The sequence below is a fragment of the Aulostomus chinensis genome, chromosome 9 (genome assembly GCF_037954235.1).
Source record: "Aulostomus chinensis isolate RoL2024-O1b breed Wild chromosome 9, RoL_Achi_v1.0, whole genome shotgun sequence".
Lineage (NCBI taxonomy): Eukaryota > Metazoa > Chordata > Actinopteri > Syngnathiformes > Aulostomidae > Aulostomus > Aulostomus chinensis.
Genome location: NC_141328.1, coordinates 9834730 through 9853010, shown reverse-complemented (window position 1 = coordinate 9853010; position 18281 = coordinate 9834730). Strand labels below are relative to the sequence as shown.

General features: G+C 38.7%; 1 protein-coding gene across 3 annotated transcripts; it reads right to left on the bottom strand.

The window, feature by feature from the left end:
- Positions 1 to 10709: 10709 nt before the first annotated feature.
- On the bottom strand, positions 10710 to 18277 carry LOC147255736 (caspase recruitment domain-containing protein 19-like). Of its 3 annotated transcripts, none has more exons than XM_086212624.1 (6): positions 18001 to 18277; positions 16160 to 16314; positions 15921 to 16077; positions 14771 to 14839; positions 13022 to 13087; positions 10710 to 11555 (listed from the first exon to the last, which is right to left on the bottom strand). In XM_086212624.1, exons 1-6 carry the CDS (start codon positions 18005 to 18007, stop codon positions 11455 to 11457), a joined length of 555 nt encoding a protein of 184 aa, XP_086068750.1. In that variant the 5' UTR covers positions 18008 to 18277; the 3' UTR covers positions 10710 to 11454. The 3 variants fall into 3 exon arrangements, with proteins under 3 accessions (XP_086068750.1, XP_086068752.1, XP_086068751.1); XM_086212626.1 differs by having other exon boundaries at positions 15921 to 16011; XM_086212625.1 differs by having other exon boundaries at positions 18010 to 18277.
- Positions 18278 to 18281: the final 4 nt, after the last annotated feature.

Here is an 18281-nt window from a genome sequence, read left to right as displayed (position 1 = left end):
AAATATGAGCTGTCCTTCAGCTACATTCCTGGATCAGATGTCTTGTAATTTTGTTTTTTGGATGTGTAGCAAGCATATGTAATGTTATAATGTTGTAACAAATTGATATATATATATATATATATATATATATATATATATATATATATATATATATATATATATATATGTGTGTGTGTGTGTGTGTGTGTGTGTGTGTGTGTGTGTGTGTGTGTGTGTGTATATACTGTATATATGTGTGTGTGCATATATATATATATATATAAAACAAGATGTTCTCCACCGATCCAGCCAAAGTGTAAAATCATTGGCAACATGAAAGCTAAGTAAGCACATGGCCCAATACATGAACAGGGCTCAGAAAGGAATAGGCACTAACTCCCGCGGAGGGTGCTACTGGTTGAAAGAGCAGTCGTCCGAGACTATAAGAGCAGATAGCTGTGCACCACCTGGATTGATTACAAGAAAGCCTACGACTCAATGCCACACACACTATACTAGAATGTCTGAAACTGTACAACATCAACAGTAAACTGAGAGCATTTGTCAGAAATTCGATGGAGATGTGGAAGACGACCCCAGAGGCCAACTCAAAGCCAATAGCTCAAGTTAACATCAAGTGTGGCATACTGTATACTAAGAAAATATACTGTCACCACTGCTTTTCCGCATAGGTCTGAACCCCCTCAGTCAGATCATCACAAAAAGTGGTTACAGATACCGATTCCAAAGTGGGGCAACTACCTGCTCTACATGGATGACATCAAGCTGTACACCAGGAAGGAGCGAGAAACTGACTTATTGATCCACACCACCAGGATCTACAGCAACAACATAGGGATGTCGGATTGGACAAATGTGGCATCAAGGAGGGGCATAATGATCAGAACTGAAAGGGTCAACCTACCAGAAGGAAATATAGGTGGCATCCAGAGCAACTACAAGTACCTTGGGATCCCACAGGCTAACAGAAACCACGAGGAGGCAGCAAAGAAGTGAACCACTACCAAATATATCCAGAGAGTATGACAAGTTCTGAGAAGTCAGCTGAATGGTAAGAACAAGGTCCGAGCCATCAAAATGTACGCACTGCTGGTCATCAGATACCCCACTGGGATCATATGCTGGCCAAAGGAGGAAATAGAAGCTACAGACATCAAGACCAGAAAGCTCCTCACCGTGCAGGGAGGATTTCGAAGTTCAGCATCCTGAGGCTGTACACTAAGCAGAAAGATGGAGGACCAGGAATAGTCAGCATCAGAGCCACTGCCTGGGGTGACACACTGAAAATCCAAGAGTATGTCAAGAAGATGGCCCAACAGGATGAGCTGCTCAGTGAATGCCTCAGGCAGCTGAAACCAGATGAGAGTGAGGAGGGAGAGTAGCAGACATGGAAGGACAAGCCCATACATGTGATATACATCTACCAGACTGAGGAAGTGGCTTATATCAAGAAGACCTACCAATGACTGGAACATGCTGCAGTGAAAGACAACACAGAAGCACTCTTCGTGGCAGCACAAGAGCAGGCCCTAAACACAAGAGGTCTACCACACCAAATTAGACCCAAGATGCTGGCGGTGTAAGGATGCTCCTGAGACAGTCCAACACATAGTACAGGGGTGTAAGATGCTAGCTGAAAAAGTGTACATGGAGAGGTGCAACCAAGTGGCAGGGATAGTGTACAGAAACATCTGTACCCAGTATGGAGTGAAGTACCCAAATCCCATGTTCTCAATGTGACATACCATCAAAAGTGGAGAACAACAGGGCTAAGGTGCAGTGCGACTTGAGCTTCCAGATTGACGAACTGCCATTGGCGAACCAACCGGACATAGTGGTGATGGACAAAAAGCAGAACAGGGCAGTGGTCATAGATGTGACGATACCAGCTGATGTCAACATCAGGAAGAAGGAACACAAGAAGGTTGAGAAGTAGCAGGGGTTAAAAGAACAGCTAGAACAGATGTGGAAGGTCAAGGCTGATGAGCACACGGGAATGTGACCCCTGAACTGGGAGAGTGGCTCCAGCAGATTCCTGGACCAACATCTGAAACCTTTGTTCAGAAGAGCGCAGTCCTAGGAACAGCTAAGATACTGTGTAGAACTCTCGAGCTCCCACGTCTGTCAGAGGACTAGATGACACAGAACCACCTGACAAGGGTGAGAGGGAGATTTATACAGACACACACACACACACACACACACACACACACACACACACACACACACACACACACACACACACACATGTGTTGTGTATATATGTGTGTGTGTGTGTGTGTGTGTGTGTGTGTATATATATATGTTGTGGACAAACTTCATCCACTGTTTTTCCAGACCTACTGTCTGCATTAACTTCTCATAACATTAAGCATTATCTCACCATGGCATGTTGACTCAGTGATAAAGGGTTACTTTTTGAAAAGCCTGTGTCAGAGTTTGTGAGCAGAAGGTTCACTCTGACATGTCATGCCATGTGTGGCATTTCAAACAAGTCACAGTCACAAGGGCACTCCATCACACTGCTTTTTTCTAAGGAATGTAGGGACACTTATCTTAAAGAACATTTGCATTCCTTGTTTGGAGCTTTATCACAGGCCATACGATATTTTTGATGGGTTAATATCATCAAGATATCTCTGCGACCCTCATGTTAAGATACGCCAAATTTTGAAATCTGAACTGACAGATGGAAAACTTGTCCATTTGTACACATGCAATCCATGTTCTTAAAAGCAAGGCCTTTAACAGAACCTTGTTATCATGGAAGTGGAAAAAAAATCCCATCAAAATAATTAGTGCAATCTAATTTCACAAATCCCCATGACCACTGTAATTCCTCCCTCAGACATCAATTTAACCCATGCCAACTGATTTCTACGAATCTCCTCAAGACATTATAATTCAACTGTAGCCTAGCCTGTTGCAAATTAGAAGGTGCAGAGTTTTCTTTCTCTCCTCTTGTTTTTATCCCTTGAGCACAAGGAAGACAGTGTACCGTCTCTGTGTTTCATTTAATCTCTACAAAAACTATATGCTCCACAGCTGCAGGGGTGTGTTGTGAGAAAAAGAGGAGATTCAGCATTAAATTAGAGACTGCTGATTATTTCCTGTTCACAGAGAGTGCAAGCATGCAGGTTTTGACCTTGACACAACCAAATCTTCAGTGATGGTGCTTAGGTCTTAGCCAAGCATCACTGAACTGTAGGACTAAGTGGATATTTATTCATCAAGGGCACTGCAAAGGCATTTTAAATATGAAATGTTTTTTTTTAAATCTACAAAAGTAAGTAATTATCTAGCACATACTGTATCAGTGCATGTTTTTCTCTTCACAGTACAGAGTCCACTTGGATGGAGTGGAAACACACACACACACACACACACACAATGCACACAACTGAGCTAATCTTTTGTTACATAATCGTCACCCACACAAAAATAAATAGGACGTAGAATCTAATGGGAAACTGAAAAAACAGTTTCATTCTTAAACTTTTTGTCATCACCTTCAGGAATATAGTTTAAATTATTTCCTACCAAGCCCAGAAAACAGATGGTGAAAAAAAGTGTGGAAAAACATGAACTACCTGAGCAGCTTCCATGCACCTTAGCGCAAATCTCTGGAAGCCCTTGGAAGGGTTGATGGAGCGCTTTCTAACTCTGTCCAGAATTACACATAGGGTTTAGATTAAGGTCTGGTGTGGAGTTAGTCCAGTTCTGATACCAGCATTGGACATGCCTCTGATACTTGCTAAAAATGTGCAGTCGATATTGGCGGATATGCTAGTCCGTGACCTGATTTCATACCGCATAATTTATCAGTTCTGAAACAGGATCCTGCTACTTCCCAGTTTGCTCAGTTACCTCTGATTACAATTACATACAGGAAATCTATTCTTCCTCTGATATATTACAATGGAGGATGGAGACAATGAAATGTTAGCAATGTGGTAATTTCTTATGTCAAAAATATCCCACAAAACTGCAACATGAGCACTACAAGGATGTCATGTTGAGGAGTGACTCTCTTAGTAGAAGATAAAAGAAAGTGCCATGACTTCATTCTCTGTACTTGCTCATCATTTACAAAAGAGTTTAACCTGAGACAGGTCATGCAGTACAATAATGCAATCATATAAGGTGTGAGCGGCATGGCTCAGGGGTAGAGTGGCCGTCTAAGAGCCGAAGGGTCGCTGGTTCGATCCTTGACCCCGGTGACCATGTCGAAGTGTCCTTGAGCAAGATACTGAACCCATAATTGCTCCTGATGAGTAGGTTGGCACCTTGCATTGCAGCCGTCACCATCAGTGTGTGAGTGTGTGTGTGAATGAGATGACACTATAAAGTGCTTTGAGTGCCGCAAAGGTAGAAAAGCGCTATATAAAATTGAGTCCATTTACCATATAAGACATTCATACAAAGTTAGCTGTGTATACAAATGTCAAATAAATAACACATGTCCTCAGAACATAATAAAATCTAGAATCATAACAGGTAATATAAAATAGGATCTTTAATCTGGTGACTGTGAAGTTCATGTTATTAACATAATAACACTCATCAAAACATTAAGCATCTTTATGTTAATATACTGATGTATTCAGATTTTTTCCCTTTATTCCCTTAATTTAGCTGGTTGTTTATATATAAAAATTGTAGTCCTAAAAATCAGCCTATTTCAGAGAGCAGGATTAATAAAGTAAACTGCTTATGAAAAAGGGCTGTTCTGGGCTTAGTCAGTGCAGTTATCCAGCTAACTCTATAATCCTGCTTGAGGGACAGCAAAATGAGCAGGACGTGACCAACCAATGGGTCACTCTGTTACTGACTACAAGCATATATACAAACACAAGACAGACAGTCAGACTCACTGGTGTGCCTCAAAAAGTCCTCTCAAAGTAAGAGTACAGCGTAGTTAGAGCTTCCATGATGGCAGCAAGCAAAGCAAAGTAGCTGCTAAATACATATATTTGAAATCACATACTGTGGGAAAGCCTGGGACATTGCACTAAAGGGTTCATGTTCGCCATGTTTAAATGGGTTTTTGTTGCCAGTGTCAGCATCTCTGTTGTACTAATGGGTCTGTTTTCAAAGGTCACTCCTCTGTAATGCCTGCCTGTTGTGCTAATTAGGTCAGAATGATGCCCATATCTTCATCGTCAATGTGCAGGGAACACACATTGCCATCCTCTTGTGGCTTTACTGCAAGAAGAAAGCACACATACAGCATGCCTCAGTTTATTCCCACGCACCAGTCTTTCAGGTGTTGCGTCAAACCTGTAAACACGATTTCTGTGCTATTTATTTTCTCTCGGCCTTCGATCCAGATGCTTGGTCTGACTGCTCCCCTCCACTATGCCAACAAGAAAAGTGCAGCTGAGAGCATGCTGGATGTGGTTCTACTGCTGGCCAACGCCTCCCAGTTGAAGGCAGTGCTGGAGCAGAGGCAAATTTCTCCTTTTACAAACCCATCACAACCTTAATCAGTATCTCCCTCTGTCTGACGTGTCCTTGTTGTGTGGTGAGCTTTACATTTGATGATCTTCAAAAACCTTTTGTGTCATCTCCTCTCCTGCCTGAAGTTAACGATACGCCACCTTTTACCCTGCAATACCCCCCACCCCCACCACCACCACCTCCACCAACACCAATGTCAAGTCCATTGACTCCTGACAAACAGCTCCATTACCAGCTGGACTCTAACTGTAACCATGACAACCAGACCTGACACCAGGTCAGAGTTCACAAGGTTTTAGTGCTGCTGTCAGCACTCTGGGGAGTTGAGAGAGGAAGGGAGCTTGGTTTGTCTTTGGTCTACATGTGCCTGAATCACATGATATGTATCTTTAAACATGTCTCAGAGAGAAACAAATATCCAAAAAGATATTCAACAAAAACATCATTTCTGTTCACACATTTGGGGAAAGTCTGCATTGACAGCCACATCTGGGGTTAGATTGATCTGTAAAGTGAGGAAATGTGTTAAGATCAGCTGCACAACATGGTTTATTGTGTCCTGAGGTACTGAGCAGCAGGTTAGTGAGCAGGAAGAAATATCCTCCCTGGCAAACACCCCTTATGAAATATAGCATAGTTTCTCCCTTATACTTGAATCTCTCTTATAATTTATATTTTTCCAAAAATGATACCAATCATATACATTTTGTTGCTTTATGTATAAAAATGATACCCACACAAGTGTACTGAGACTCACAAAAATACACCATTGTGCACTATAATGTCTGAATCACATGTTTTTTTTTTTTGCAGAAAAATTATATAAACACCACATTAAGATCCTTAAAATGATTCCTAGCAATTCCTAGCTGATTTTCACTGAGATAAGACAAATTTGACTCTTTCAGCGATAAATGTGAAAACAACATTCCACTACCTAACTGTAAAACATTCATCAGTGGGAACAAGTGAAAAAACAAAACAAACAAACACACATAGGAGGGGACTTTAAATTCATCATTATCATCAATCATAATTAACTGTAAGGTAAGATGTGCACATTGTTTTTTGTATTCTAAAGGATCACGTGTCAGAAAAGAGGTCAGACAGCATGTGAGAATCAACACACATCGAAAAATACCCTCCCCCTTTGACTCCACTGGCCCCCCCCAGCAGCCCCCCTCATCACTATAAAAATATCAAACACATCTCATTCTCATCGCTTTACTCAATCGTCTTCCTTCATTTTCTTTGAAAGTTTGAAACCCGTTTTGCACCCCTCCCTCCCTCTATCCCTTCCTCCCACCAGTTCTGTCTAATAGAGCCAGTGGTGCGTGATTAGAGTGGCCTACATTCAAACCACCCCCAACCCCTCTCCACCCCATCCCAAGAAGATCACACACAGCCAGGCGGGGTTAGTTGACCATTTAACCTTTGTTAGTCACACACACACACACACACACACACACACACACACACACACACACACACACACACACACACACACACACACACACATATCAGAGAAATTTCATGGGGTAATTATACTTTTTTCTGCAAAATCCCATCAGACATAGTTTTTCTTATTTTTTTTTCAGCCTTTATTCATGTGCACAGATAAATGCAGTGTTGTTTAGTTTTTGTTTTAAAGTCATCCCTGTAATGTTTGTTGCTTTAAAATAAATACACGTATTTGAAGAATATGTAACTCTGTCTTTGGGCAGAAAAGTGATAAGAACTATACTTTGCAGATAATAAAACAACTAACAGATGATTAATGGGAAAATTACATTCCAATTAAATTCTAAAAAGGATATACCTCTATGACAACCACATAAAACTATATTTTAAATGTCTTTCTATATTCAATTAATGTGACAAATTAAGGATGTTACCATGGAAATTTGTTATTACACAGAATCTGAAGATATTTCATATTCTATATAAAATATTTTTTGCCTTGTATTCCTTTTGTTTGACAAAAAGGCATTCACAGAACTGATATTAGAGAGTGACTTTAATTTTGGGTTATTTAGATCCTACAGAAGCTGAAAACCCTGTTGACCCTTGAATAGAAATACTGATATATAACTTTAACAATAGGAGAATGTGAATGACACCACAAAGAACAATAACTTGTGCAAAGCACTTCATTCTATTCATTTTTACTGAATTTTGTAGAAGTAATTTGGTTTGACCCCAACAGGGCTCATAAAAAATGTCAGTCCAGAGTCCATGTTTGCAAGTAATCCTAAAAAAGTTTCAAGATACGACATGTAACATACATGAATCTGTGGAAATCAATTCAGTATCTGATATCTATAATGTATTTTTGACTAATATCTGCATCTTAATTAGGCCTCATAAAAGGTCTTATGCAACATAGTTACAGATACTTGAACATGGAGATATGCGAATGAATATCCAGTCTAGCCTTTAAATATTGCACGATATTTTAGCTGCAGGTAAGATACTATTGAAAACTGTCATGTTAATTCTAGAGAATAAAACTACACTCTTAAATACCAATAAAGTATTTTTATATAATTGATAAATAAATAAGCCTGTTCTTTTCTTTTTAATTTTCTTTATTTTACAGATTTACTGTCATGTAATTGTTTTGATGAGATAGAATGAAAGCTGTTACTCATCTGTGGGTTTGAATCATAACACTTCATCCTCGTCTTTCAAAATGTAATATCTCTGCGATCACTATCTGACTGGGACACAATTCTATGTATAATTGACAGTAAATCTATCATTATAAGCTGCTTGTGTCCCAAATAGATTCATAATTTTGATCAGAGATTTATTGAGTTTGTGCTTGTGAGATGTTGATTTTTGTTTCCTTTTTTTCCCCATAGTTCAATGGAACCGGAATGATGAGCAAAAACATAAAAGCTGGACATGATAGAAAATGTGACCACAGGTGTGGTTTTTATAATTGTGGTGGTGAACATCTTCATTACAGCTTATGGGATCCACAGGCTAAAACACAGTGACTGACCTAGGACACACATAGGTATTTTCTGCTAATCCCATATTCTTTTCCTCAACTTCTCTCTCTGTGCCTCTCTACAAACAGGTGTTTTCTGTGCCTTTTAGGATCATAGGCATCCATGTAGTCAGCATTTTTTTGGGCCTCTCCTCTCCTGACCTTCACAATCCCCAACCTGACCTACAAACACCCTGACCTCTCCAGCCTTTCGGAGAAATTTCCACACAAAATCTAACTGCTGCTCATATACCAGAAAGACATTGTTCTACACTGCTGCAGAGAAAACAGGGGACAAGAGAGAGATCATGACGAAGAGGTCTCCTCTACAAACAACACAACATTTGTTTCTGTTGGACAAACAGGAAATTGGAGACAAAACAGTAGTCATGCACATGTGACCTTATGCCGTCTACTCCTCTGCCTGAAAGTGACCTAAACCATATACAGATAGCTCAGCCACAGACACATACACAGAATAGGCTTCAATATTTAATCACATGGATGATAGATGAGGAGGATGTCATCATTCTTTCCCAGACAGCTCAGACCAGTAGGTTCAATGGGTCTACTGAGAACATGAATGTAGAACAGGGTGTGCCAAAGCTGACTCAACGCTCTAACCCACCCTCACAGCATGCCAGCACATCTGTCCTCAAGCACAACATCATGCCTAACATTCAATTATAACAATGTTTGGTTGTGCCATGACTCTCTTTGCAAAGAGCCTAGCTGAAGTGTGTCTGTGGTTCTCTGGACCGGCAGCTGGTGAGTAAGAACACAGACCAGCAGAACTGCTTGTTAAAACTGATGCTTTAATTAGACTGTTTCATCACTGAAACCCCAATTAGAGCCCAAGCAACTGTTACATTTCTACACATCAATGGATTAATACAAGAATACAAATGCAGATGAAGAATTTAATCTGTTTTGCAAAATTAACTGCTTAATACATGATGAATATATATGAATATATATATATATACATATATATATATGAAACTATAATTTCTTTAATGACGTAACAAAGAACCTTTCAGATGACAAACCAATGTCGCATCTGTATCCTTTTCCTCCTCCACAGCTATTATCAGTAACCGTGGAAACAGAACAGACAACCAAATAAGCAGATTGATGACACATAGCTTCACTCAGGGCAAATCTGTTGAAAACATCTCCATTTCTATTTTTCTGTATTTCTATTCAAGCCATTTCTCATAATATTTTCAGAAAGTTTCAGAATATTTTTCCACTTCTAAATTTTGTTGCTGGACAATTAACAATAAACACTATTATCAGTATAAAAAGAATGGTAGCATTGATCTATTGAGATTTCCTAGAATTTTCCCTTTTCTTGTAAATCAATTTAAAAGTTAGGATTTGTAAGGTTATTGAACTGATCTATCATAACTTCATATGATTATAATTACTAAGGAAAGGAAGGACATGTCCCTTTTACCTCTAATGAAACAAATTGTGACCACATTTCCGTGCATGACCAAGAACCAAAAAACCTTTCATAATATATTCCCAGATGATGAATCACAGATGTCCCTATCCTGAATATTCTTATCTGTTCGCCTTTGACAGCTGCAGGATGTGCTCAGTGCAACAAATCTCCTGACATCAGCACCTAAACCTCTTCCATATCTTTGACTTTTTTCTTTTATTTTTCTGCTGATTCATTATTATTAAAGTATTTGAAATGCATGAAATTCCTGCACACTGCACTGAAGTCTTTCACAAGCAGTCAAGTAAACAGCATTTCATGCAGCAACTAATTAAGTTGGCTTTATTCATTCAACCAATTGATCGTATTATTAATTGATGAGGGATGTCTGTTGGCATTGTGATAGCAGCCCTGAACATTTTCCATCATCATTGGTTCTCATGCTGGTGTACGGAGTGTGAGAGCAGTGCCCCCTAGTGCATTTAATGTTGTTGTTCATTCAATGAGAGAAAGATTTATCATTATTTCATGATAGTAAGCTCACTGCAAACTAAACAGACACAAACCTACAAATAATCATTTTCATCATGACTGCACCAAATATACATACATATATATATATATATATATACATATATATACACATACATATATATATATACATATATATATACATATATATATATATACATATATATATGTATATATATATGTATATATATATGTATATATATATATATATATATATATATTAGATTAAATAAAACAAACAGCTTAAGGTATTTGCAGTTTTGTGTTTTATTTCAACAAATGTTGAATGTTGGTATTGTACACTTTAGATAGGTGATTCAAGCATCTTTAAACCAGTAGCAAAAGGCACTTGAGGTGGGCGAGCAGAGGAAAACCTTTCAATTACAAATTAGTATTTTTGACAGTCTCATCACATAGGTGTTTTCACCCATATTTGTGAAAGAGTTACCATTTTTTACAATGAGAGTTTGTCAAGAAATTTCAGATAGATATTACAGTTAAAAATTCTAATTGATGTTTGTTTCATGTGCTTTGAAAAACTCCCTGTAAATTATTATGGTCTCTGCTGCAGCATGAAACATGATGACGATTGACAAAGAATATGAATGAGATTCTGAGTTTAAATCACTGAAAGCACCTGTGTGGGTGAGCAGAGTGAGTTGATCATCACTCAGTTAATATAACATCTTATTTTACTAGAGTCAAATGTTCCCTGTATACACAATGAACCAAGGCAAGACTCCTACACAGATGCAACGAGAGAACAAAACAGACTTGTTTTCATATTATGAGATGTCAGCATTGGGAATTTGTGACACAATGAGTCATACCAATAACATTTTCTCAGAGATTAAAAAACAAGTGATTGCTGAGAAATAGATTATTCCCTGGAAAAGCATTCATAGCCGTCTTAAATGTATGAATTTGGCACAAACGTGGCAAATGTCATGTTTTTTCTTTTCTCTTCGGACTTCTTAAGCATTTAAAACATTTTTTAATCTTCTTTTTAGTCCTTTCAAACCTCTGCATAGGAAATTAAAACATCTTTAGCGCCTTTACTCAGTCTTATGGCAGAGCAGTGAAGTAAAGGTCCGGTACATCTCAATGTCTCACCCTCTGTGGGTTAAAAATAAAATGTTTTATGTCATACAGAAAAGGAGCAAACAGAACAGGAGGTTATACTCAAAAATAAGAATCAGATGATTTTTTTCACTTTTTTTCAGTTTTGTAGTTTAAAAACATGTCAGTGAGTGCTTCCTTTTCCACAAATATCTATCCACCTGAGAGTTGTGACATATCAGCATGCTGATTAAATGACATTATTATTGCAAAGGTGTGCTTTGAACTGGTCACAATAAAAAAGACACTCTAATATACTCAATTTACACCAAAGAAGCATAACAGGACAGTTGCAGGGGAAGTTGCAGTTGTGTGAACTGTGCCAATTTAGGCTACCACCAACTCAGCTTGTCAAGTTGCCATTGATAATATTTCGTCTACTTGCAGTGATGTATACTGGCCGGTTTGAGAATGTTGCAGACAAGGCAGTTGCAAACATATCCAAGAGTCATTTAGTCTCATTTTGAATCTTTGGTGTAAACTGGTCTTAAAAATACAGTTTCATCACAACCTACAATGCCTGGCTTGTCTGGTCAAAAACTTGGTGACAACAAAAGCACTCAGGTCAGCTTCCTACGGATGGTTTCTGTCAGTTTGTAGAAGGCAGATGTGTGGCTTGTGGAAGTGAGGCCAGTTGGATGTAGTAACAAATTGACAGATGTAACTTTGAAGACTACTTATTGTTGTGAAATGAAAATTGAATAGATTGGCAAAATCTCTGGTGGATATTAACACACCAAGTTGCACACTCCCTCCAAACATCTAACATCTGAGGTGTCATGTGATCAAAGTGCTTTTTCTTTTATTGTATGCAGTACAGCAATAATCATGCTGTTGGTAGTAATGCTATTTAGGAAATAATAGTTGGTCCTAATTTGGAATCCCTTGGGTCAAATGACCCTGTGGAAGTTACTTAATTTAAAAAACCCTTATGCAGTACATGAGAGAGACAAAAAAAAAATCAAAATATAGGAGGAAAAGCACACAGAAAAGGGGTGTGTCCTATGTTTATATATTACCATATATGAAAAAAGCTGCATATTCCACCATAAACTTCATATAAAAGGCAATAAATGCAATAAAAAGAATTGTGTCCTGTCTTCCCTTGTCTACTACAAATAGCTGGTACTGATTTGTGCAATGAACAAAGCAATGAATAATGTACTAAAATATTCATATAAAAATATAGGATGCAATTAAAGAGGTGTTTCCTATACTGCAGCATGCGGATGTGCCACACTTGTCAGGCTGATGTGTTGATGCATGTTGTGAGGTTTTCTTGGATCTTAAACTTGAACTCATGAAAAATTGGAACAACAACAAAAGTGCTATGCTCTATTTTATTTTTAGTGTAGTTTTATGGGAAATAAGAGTTTGGAGAGTTTCAATCCTACCATGCTTTTATTCATTAAAATTTCTGCTCATGAAACTGCCCAAGTACTTGTCTATCATTCTGTACTCACCTCTGTTATAGTAGAGCATTGCAATACCAAGCACAAAGCTGAAACAGCTCAGGAAGAACATTGGTCCTGCAGAGGGAGAGACAATTGTAAAAGTAGTTCTCATTAGTTAAAATAAAGCCCATAAAACTTCAAACTTCTGGGTATCTGATCAACAGGGGAAAAATAAATCTGAAAATTGTGTCTGTATGTGGTTAAAAAAAATAAAATACATGTAAATTGAACTCAGCACAGGTGTATGTGAGGTCCAAGTCTCTGATCTTGTTTATATCCAAAACCACCCACTCCTTCCATGTGTAACTGGGAGTTGATACCTCACTCCATCCCTGATGACCCATTTCCTTGCGGGCTTACCTTTGACCCAGTGGATGCAGCCTGGACTGTTCAAAGGAATGCAGGACAGAGGAAGCTGTTTTGGATGGGGGGTTTACATGTCAGCTTAACTGACCCACAAAGCTTGAGCCCTGGATGTAATGGGATGATGAATGGTGTAGCAGTGCAGAGCAGTGGGGCCCACATTCTGACGCCAGGGGTTAAAAGGTTCAATAGACGGCTATGATTGTTGAAGAGAAAGCTTAGATGGGCTTAAGGGGCTTCATCTGTGGATCAGTGAGGGGTACAGAGGCACCAGACACTCATATATTTAAGATCACAAAACTGCAAAAACTTCAAACTTCTATAACTGCAGATTACAGGCAGGTTTTGACCTATGAACTACAAATTACTACATGACCCTCATATCTGCAGTTCTCCAAAATTAATTTGAGTTCAGGAAATCACTTCCTTTTTCCTGAAAAGTGACTGGCATCAGTTTATAACAGCGAAGCTAAAATTTCAAACCCTATTAAAGACAGAAAATCATCACAATTATTGTTCTACTTTTCATTTTCAGTGTCATCCATCCATCCATCCATTTTCTTCTGCTTATCCTGCTAAGGGTTGCAGGGGGGCTGGAGCCTGTCCCAGCAGCTTTTGGGCGAGAGGCGGGGTTCACCCTGGATGGGTTGCCAGTCCATTGCAAGGCCAACATACAGTATGTAGACAAACAATCATTCACAGTCACAGCCGCGCTTGTGGTCAATTTAGAGTATCAATTAGCTTTGTCCCCATTTGCATGTCTTTGCATGCAAACTCCACACAGAAAGATCCTGTGCCCAAGCCCGGACTGGAACCCACAACCTTCTTGCTGTGAGGCGACAGTGCTAACCACTGCACCTCCATGCCGCCCTTTTCAGTGTCATGTTAACTCATTTTAAATGAATGCAGATTCAGACTGGTACTGATGATAAACTCCTCCAAGAGTATTCATGAGCTCTGTTGTCATATGTCAAGGTAACAAATTGAAATAAATATATACTGAGAAAAAATTATGCTGACTTTGTCATTTCTTGTATGCTACAGCTGTTTGAGTATTCTTGAACACACCATGGATGAACGGTTTACAGTTAGCTGTAGCTTGCAGCTTGGGTATGATGGCATAACACTTGACAATCGCTAAAACTGACAGACTTCCTATTGCAATGAGGTGCCTCTTGCATGAAAGCGTCTCTTAAATAAAATTGTAATCAATAAACATGAGATGAGGTTTGGAAAGTAAGTTAGTTGGTATTTACTGGGCTAGACCATCTCCACATGACTTACACTTGCACCCTGGCAGCAGATGTGTAATTTGACTTTAAAAATCAATAGACTGAATGTGTAAAATAATGCTTTACTGTGTCCACAGTGGCTTGAGATGTTGATTTGATTTACCTTGGTCATTAACCATATGTTGCTCTGGATGAATGATCAGACTGTTAGTCCAATTAATGTCCGTCATCTCTAGAACAGAGCGAAAATGAAAATTTGGTAACATTAAAAAAAATACAGCAACAACAACAAAAAAAGAAACACATTCAATTTCAGAATAATTTCATGTGGTAATATCTGACAGGCCAAAATAAAATATAACATTTGATTTAAAAGTAACAACAGCTGCCTCTGCTGCCACATGTGGCAATTACAGGGTAATAATGGCTAAGCTGTTGATGGCAACAAGGTTATCATCCTCACACGATTCTACCAGTATGGAAATACCAATGACCCAATTCAAGTGTAAACCCGCCCCCCCCCCCAAAAAAAACTACAGTTATAGGCCTTTCTATTTATGCACGACACAGCATTTCTATGACAACTACCACCTTGAAGATGTGTCTATGACTGATGATGTCTTAAATTTTCTGCATTTAAAGGCACATTGATCCATGGCTGTAACTAGTGGGCAAACAAGCAATTGAAAATCATCCACCCATCCATTTTCTACCACTTATCCTGTTATGGTTCGCTGGAACCTTCTTGCTGTGAGGCGACAGTGCTAACCACTACACCACCATGCCACCCCCAATTGAAAAACAGTGGATTTCTAATTAAGTAATCAAAATACCCCCCCCCCCCCCACCATTCTTTTCAGGAAAATCTGAAAATGCTGTATAATCATCAGCAATAAATCTATAAATATACTTGAGGAAGTATCTTGCTGTTGTTTATAGTTGCCAGCCATGGGCGCCATTAGCTTCAAGCTAAATATTTGTTACTGGCATTTTCTGCATTCTGGAGTCACAAAAAAAGCAATGCGCAGGGAAACCACATCTTTGTGAGTTCAACTACTTGTTAGTAATCATTTCTGAAACTACAAAATAATGTATTAGAACACTTGTACACACATCGATGAACACAAAATAATCACAAAGTTACATACCAAGCATTTATTTTGTTTATGGATGTCACTTTCATCGCTTCTCATTTTATCTTAATGGTAGACTAAAGTCACTCTGGATCACCTCTCAAATAACACATGCTGATGTCCTCACCTAACCTGGTGATCCTCAGCCACTAAAAAAATCTGCAACTCATTTTTTTTTACCTCTTTGTCTGACTCTTGAGGGGAGGCTGGAATAGATGTGCTCAGCGTGGATGTGAAGCGCTATGTAGAACTCATAACAGGCCTCTTCGCCCTTCCCATGCAAATGATTCAAGAGTTCAGCCATTCGTACTGTGGCAGGTAGGCTCAGGTTCCTGAACTGCAGGGACACACTTGCTGCATTGAATTAATGTACATCACAGCATACTGCATTTATAATTAGGAGGTGCATGTGTGCCTACCCTGTGGGCTTCCTTGTCAGTGAGTATCTGTGGGTATATCCTGTTGAGCTGCAGCACCAGTTTTTCAACAAGGTCAGGATCTGTCCTCTGGTCTGAGCAAAGGAAGTGAGAGTCCCTCTGGAGCTGCTCATGGTAACCACCACAGTCTCGCCACACTGGAATATAAAAGAAAAGATAGAAGAAGGTACACTACACAAACAAATTAACAGCTGAAGGGCGGGTTAGATGGCGTTAATAACCCTCAGCATGCTCCTGAGCTGTAATTAGAGGCCTGCAGATTTTATGTCTAGTCTAAAAGAGTTTCTTGATAAGCTGGTTTTGGCATCAGTCCTGCTCTCAGAATAAATGACTAAGCGGTTTATTCTCCCCTCAAGAAAGGTGAATACTGTTGCTACAAAATTATCTTTCTGTCTCAGGGCTTAATGATTTTGGAAAAAATATCCACTTGCCATTATTTTCACTCATATGATGCACAATATTAGAAGGTATTATCTCGCTTGTGTCATTATTCATTTTGTAATTGAAAATACAAATTAAATGATGATAGTGTGATTTGCAGGGATTTGTACCAAACAAAGATTTTTTTTCTTTTCAAGAGTGAATGTCTGCAGGTCCACAATACTTATTTGAAATGTTTCAGACACACATTTGGCCTTTAGCAAATATTGTACCTCCTGCAATTTGGATATTGCACGAAGCCATATTGCTGTTGTTTTTTTCAAATAAAATTGTTATATACTAATCAGCCCTAATCAGACTACATTTTATTTTAAATTGTCAAACATTAGGTAAATGTAATGTGTCTACTCAAAATCAATGTATGTAAAAATGCATCAAAAGATGATACAGGTGTGCATGACGACACAGGCACTTCAATGGCATCAGCAGATATTGCTTAAATCTCTTCTTCTTTGCCCAGCTGTTGGTGATGGTGAGGAAATAATTGGGTTAATATATGATTTATAAGCTTTTCCAAGTATTTTGGAAACAAAGAAAATCGTAACTTTTCAAATGTATAGTTTTTGAATGTGTTTTAGTAGGTAAAACAAATGTACATATAAACTTCATACAACGAAAAGCGTCATCTGAAAATATAAGCAAAAAGGATAGGCATTATGGCAAAAAAAAAATCCAATATTGTACATCCACAATTAAAATAAGGAGCCTACAAGGCCTGAATAACTTTTTAATTTAATTTGGGTTAGGGTAAGGGGTTCATAAACTGTACAGTCTGCCCTAAAGTTGTCAAATCCTGAATTCTTCTGCTCTCTCAGTGCTGATGTCCTCAGTGATGTTTCGATGCGAGGTTAAGAATTGGTCCTTGAGGAGAGAAGATACTTTATAAACTATACGGAGCAAGAACCCTATAGTTTAAAAGGTACAGTCAATGTCCTTCTTTCACAGATGCTACTGTCAGACAACGGAATCAAATCACTGAGCAGGTAAGAAATCAAATAAGAACATCCAGTGAATTTTTTTGTCATCATCCAGCTGATCTTTTGTAGATGTGTGGTCAAGATCACGCTACTGGTTTTCTTTGGTGCACCCTACGCTCTCCCTCTCTTTGTATGTGTGTGTGTATGTGTGTACATATATATATATATATATATATATATATATATATATATATATATATATATGCAACAAATGTTGACATTCACGGCTATTCACAGCTGTTGTTGAAATACACCTAATATTAATAGGGAGAGACAAATGTTAATCTGAAGGCTAAAAGGAAGCAACAAGTGTCCCCAGCACACAGATATATCACCAGTAACAGCGGCCAATGTAGATGAATTACAGTTATAATAATCCAAATATGACAAAACATCGTTACAAACCTGACATACTGATAGCTGAACGGGGGGTGGATCTCGCGGTTAATATTCCCCGTCTCGCCGTCGTTGCGGTAAGTGCTGTCGGTCAGCAACAGTTTCCTCTGAACACCGGCCGCTGGTGTCACATGACTGACCTTAGGGTCACGTGACTATGACCCGCTTTTGAAGACCGCTGCAGACGATATATTGGATGAAATTTCTCCTTTCGTTGGTTATATTCCCCCATTTAGAAATAAGAATTCACAAGCAAAAAGCCAAACCTCCTCGATTCGACTGCATTATCA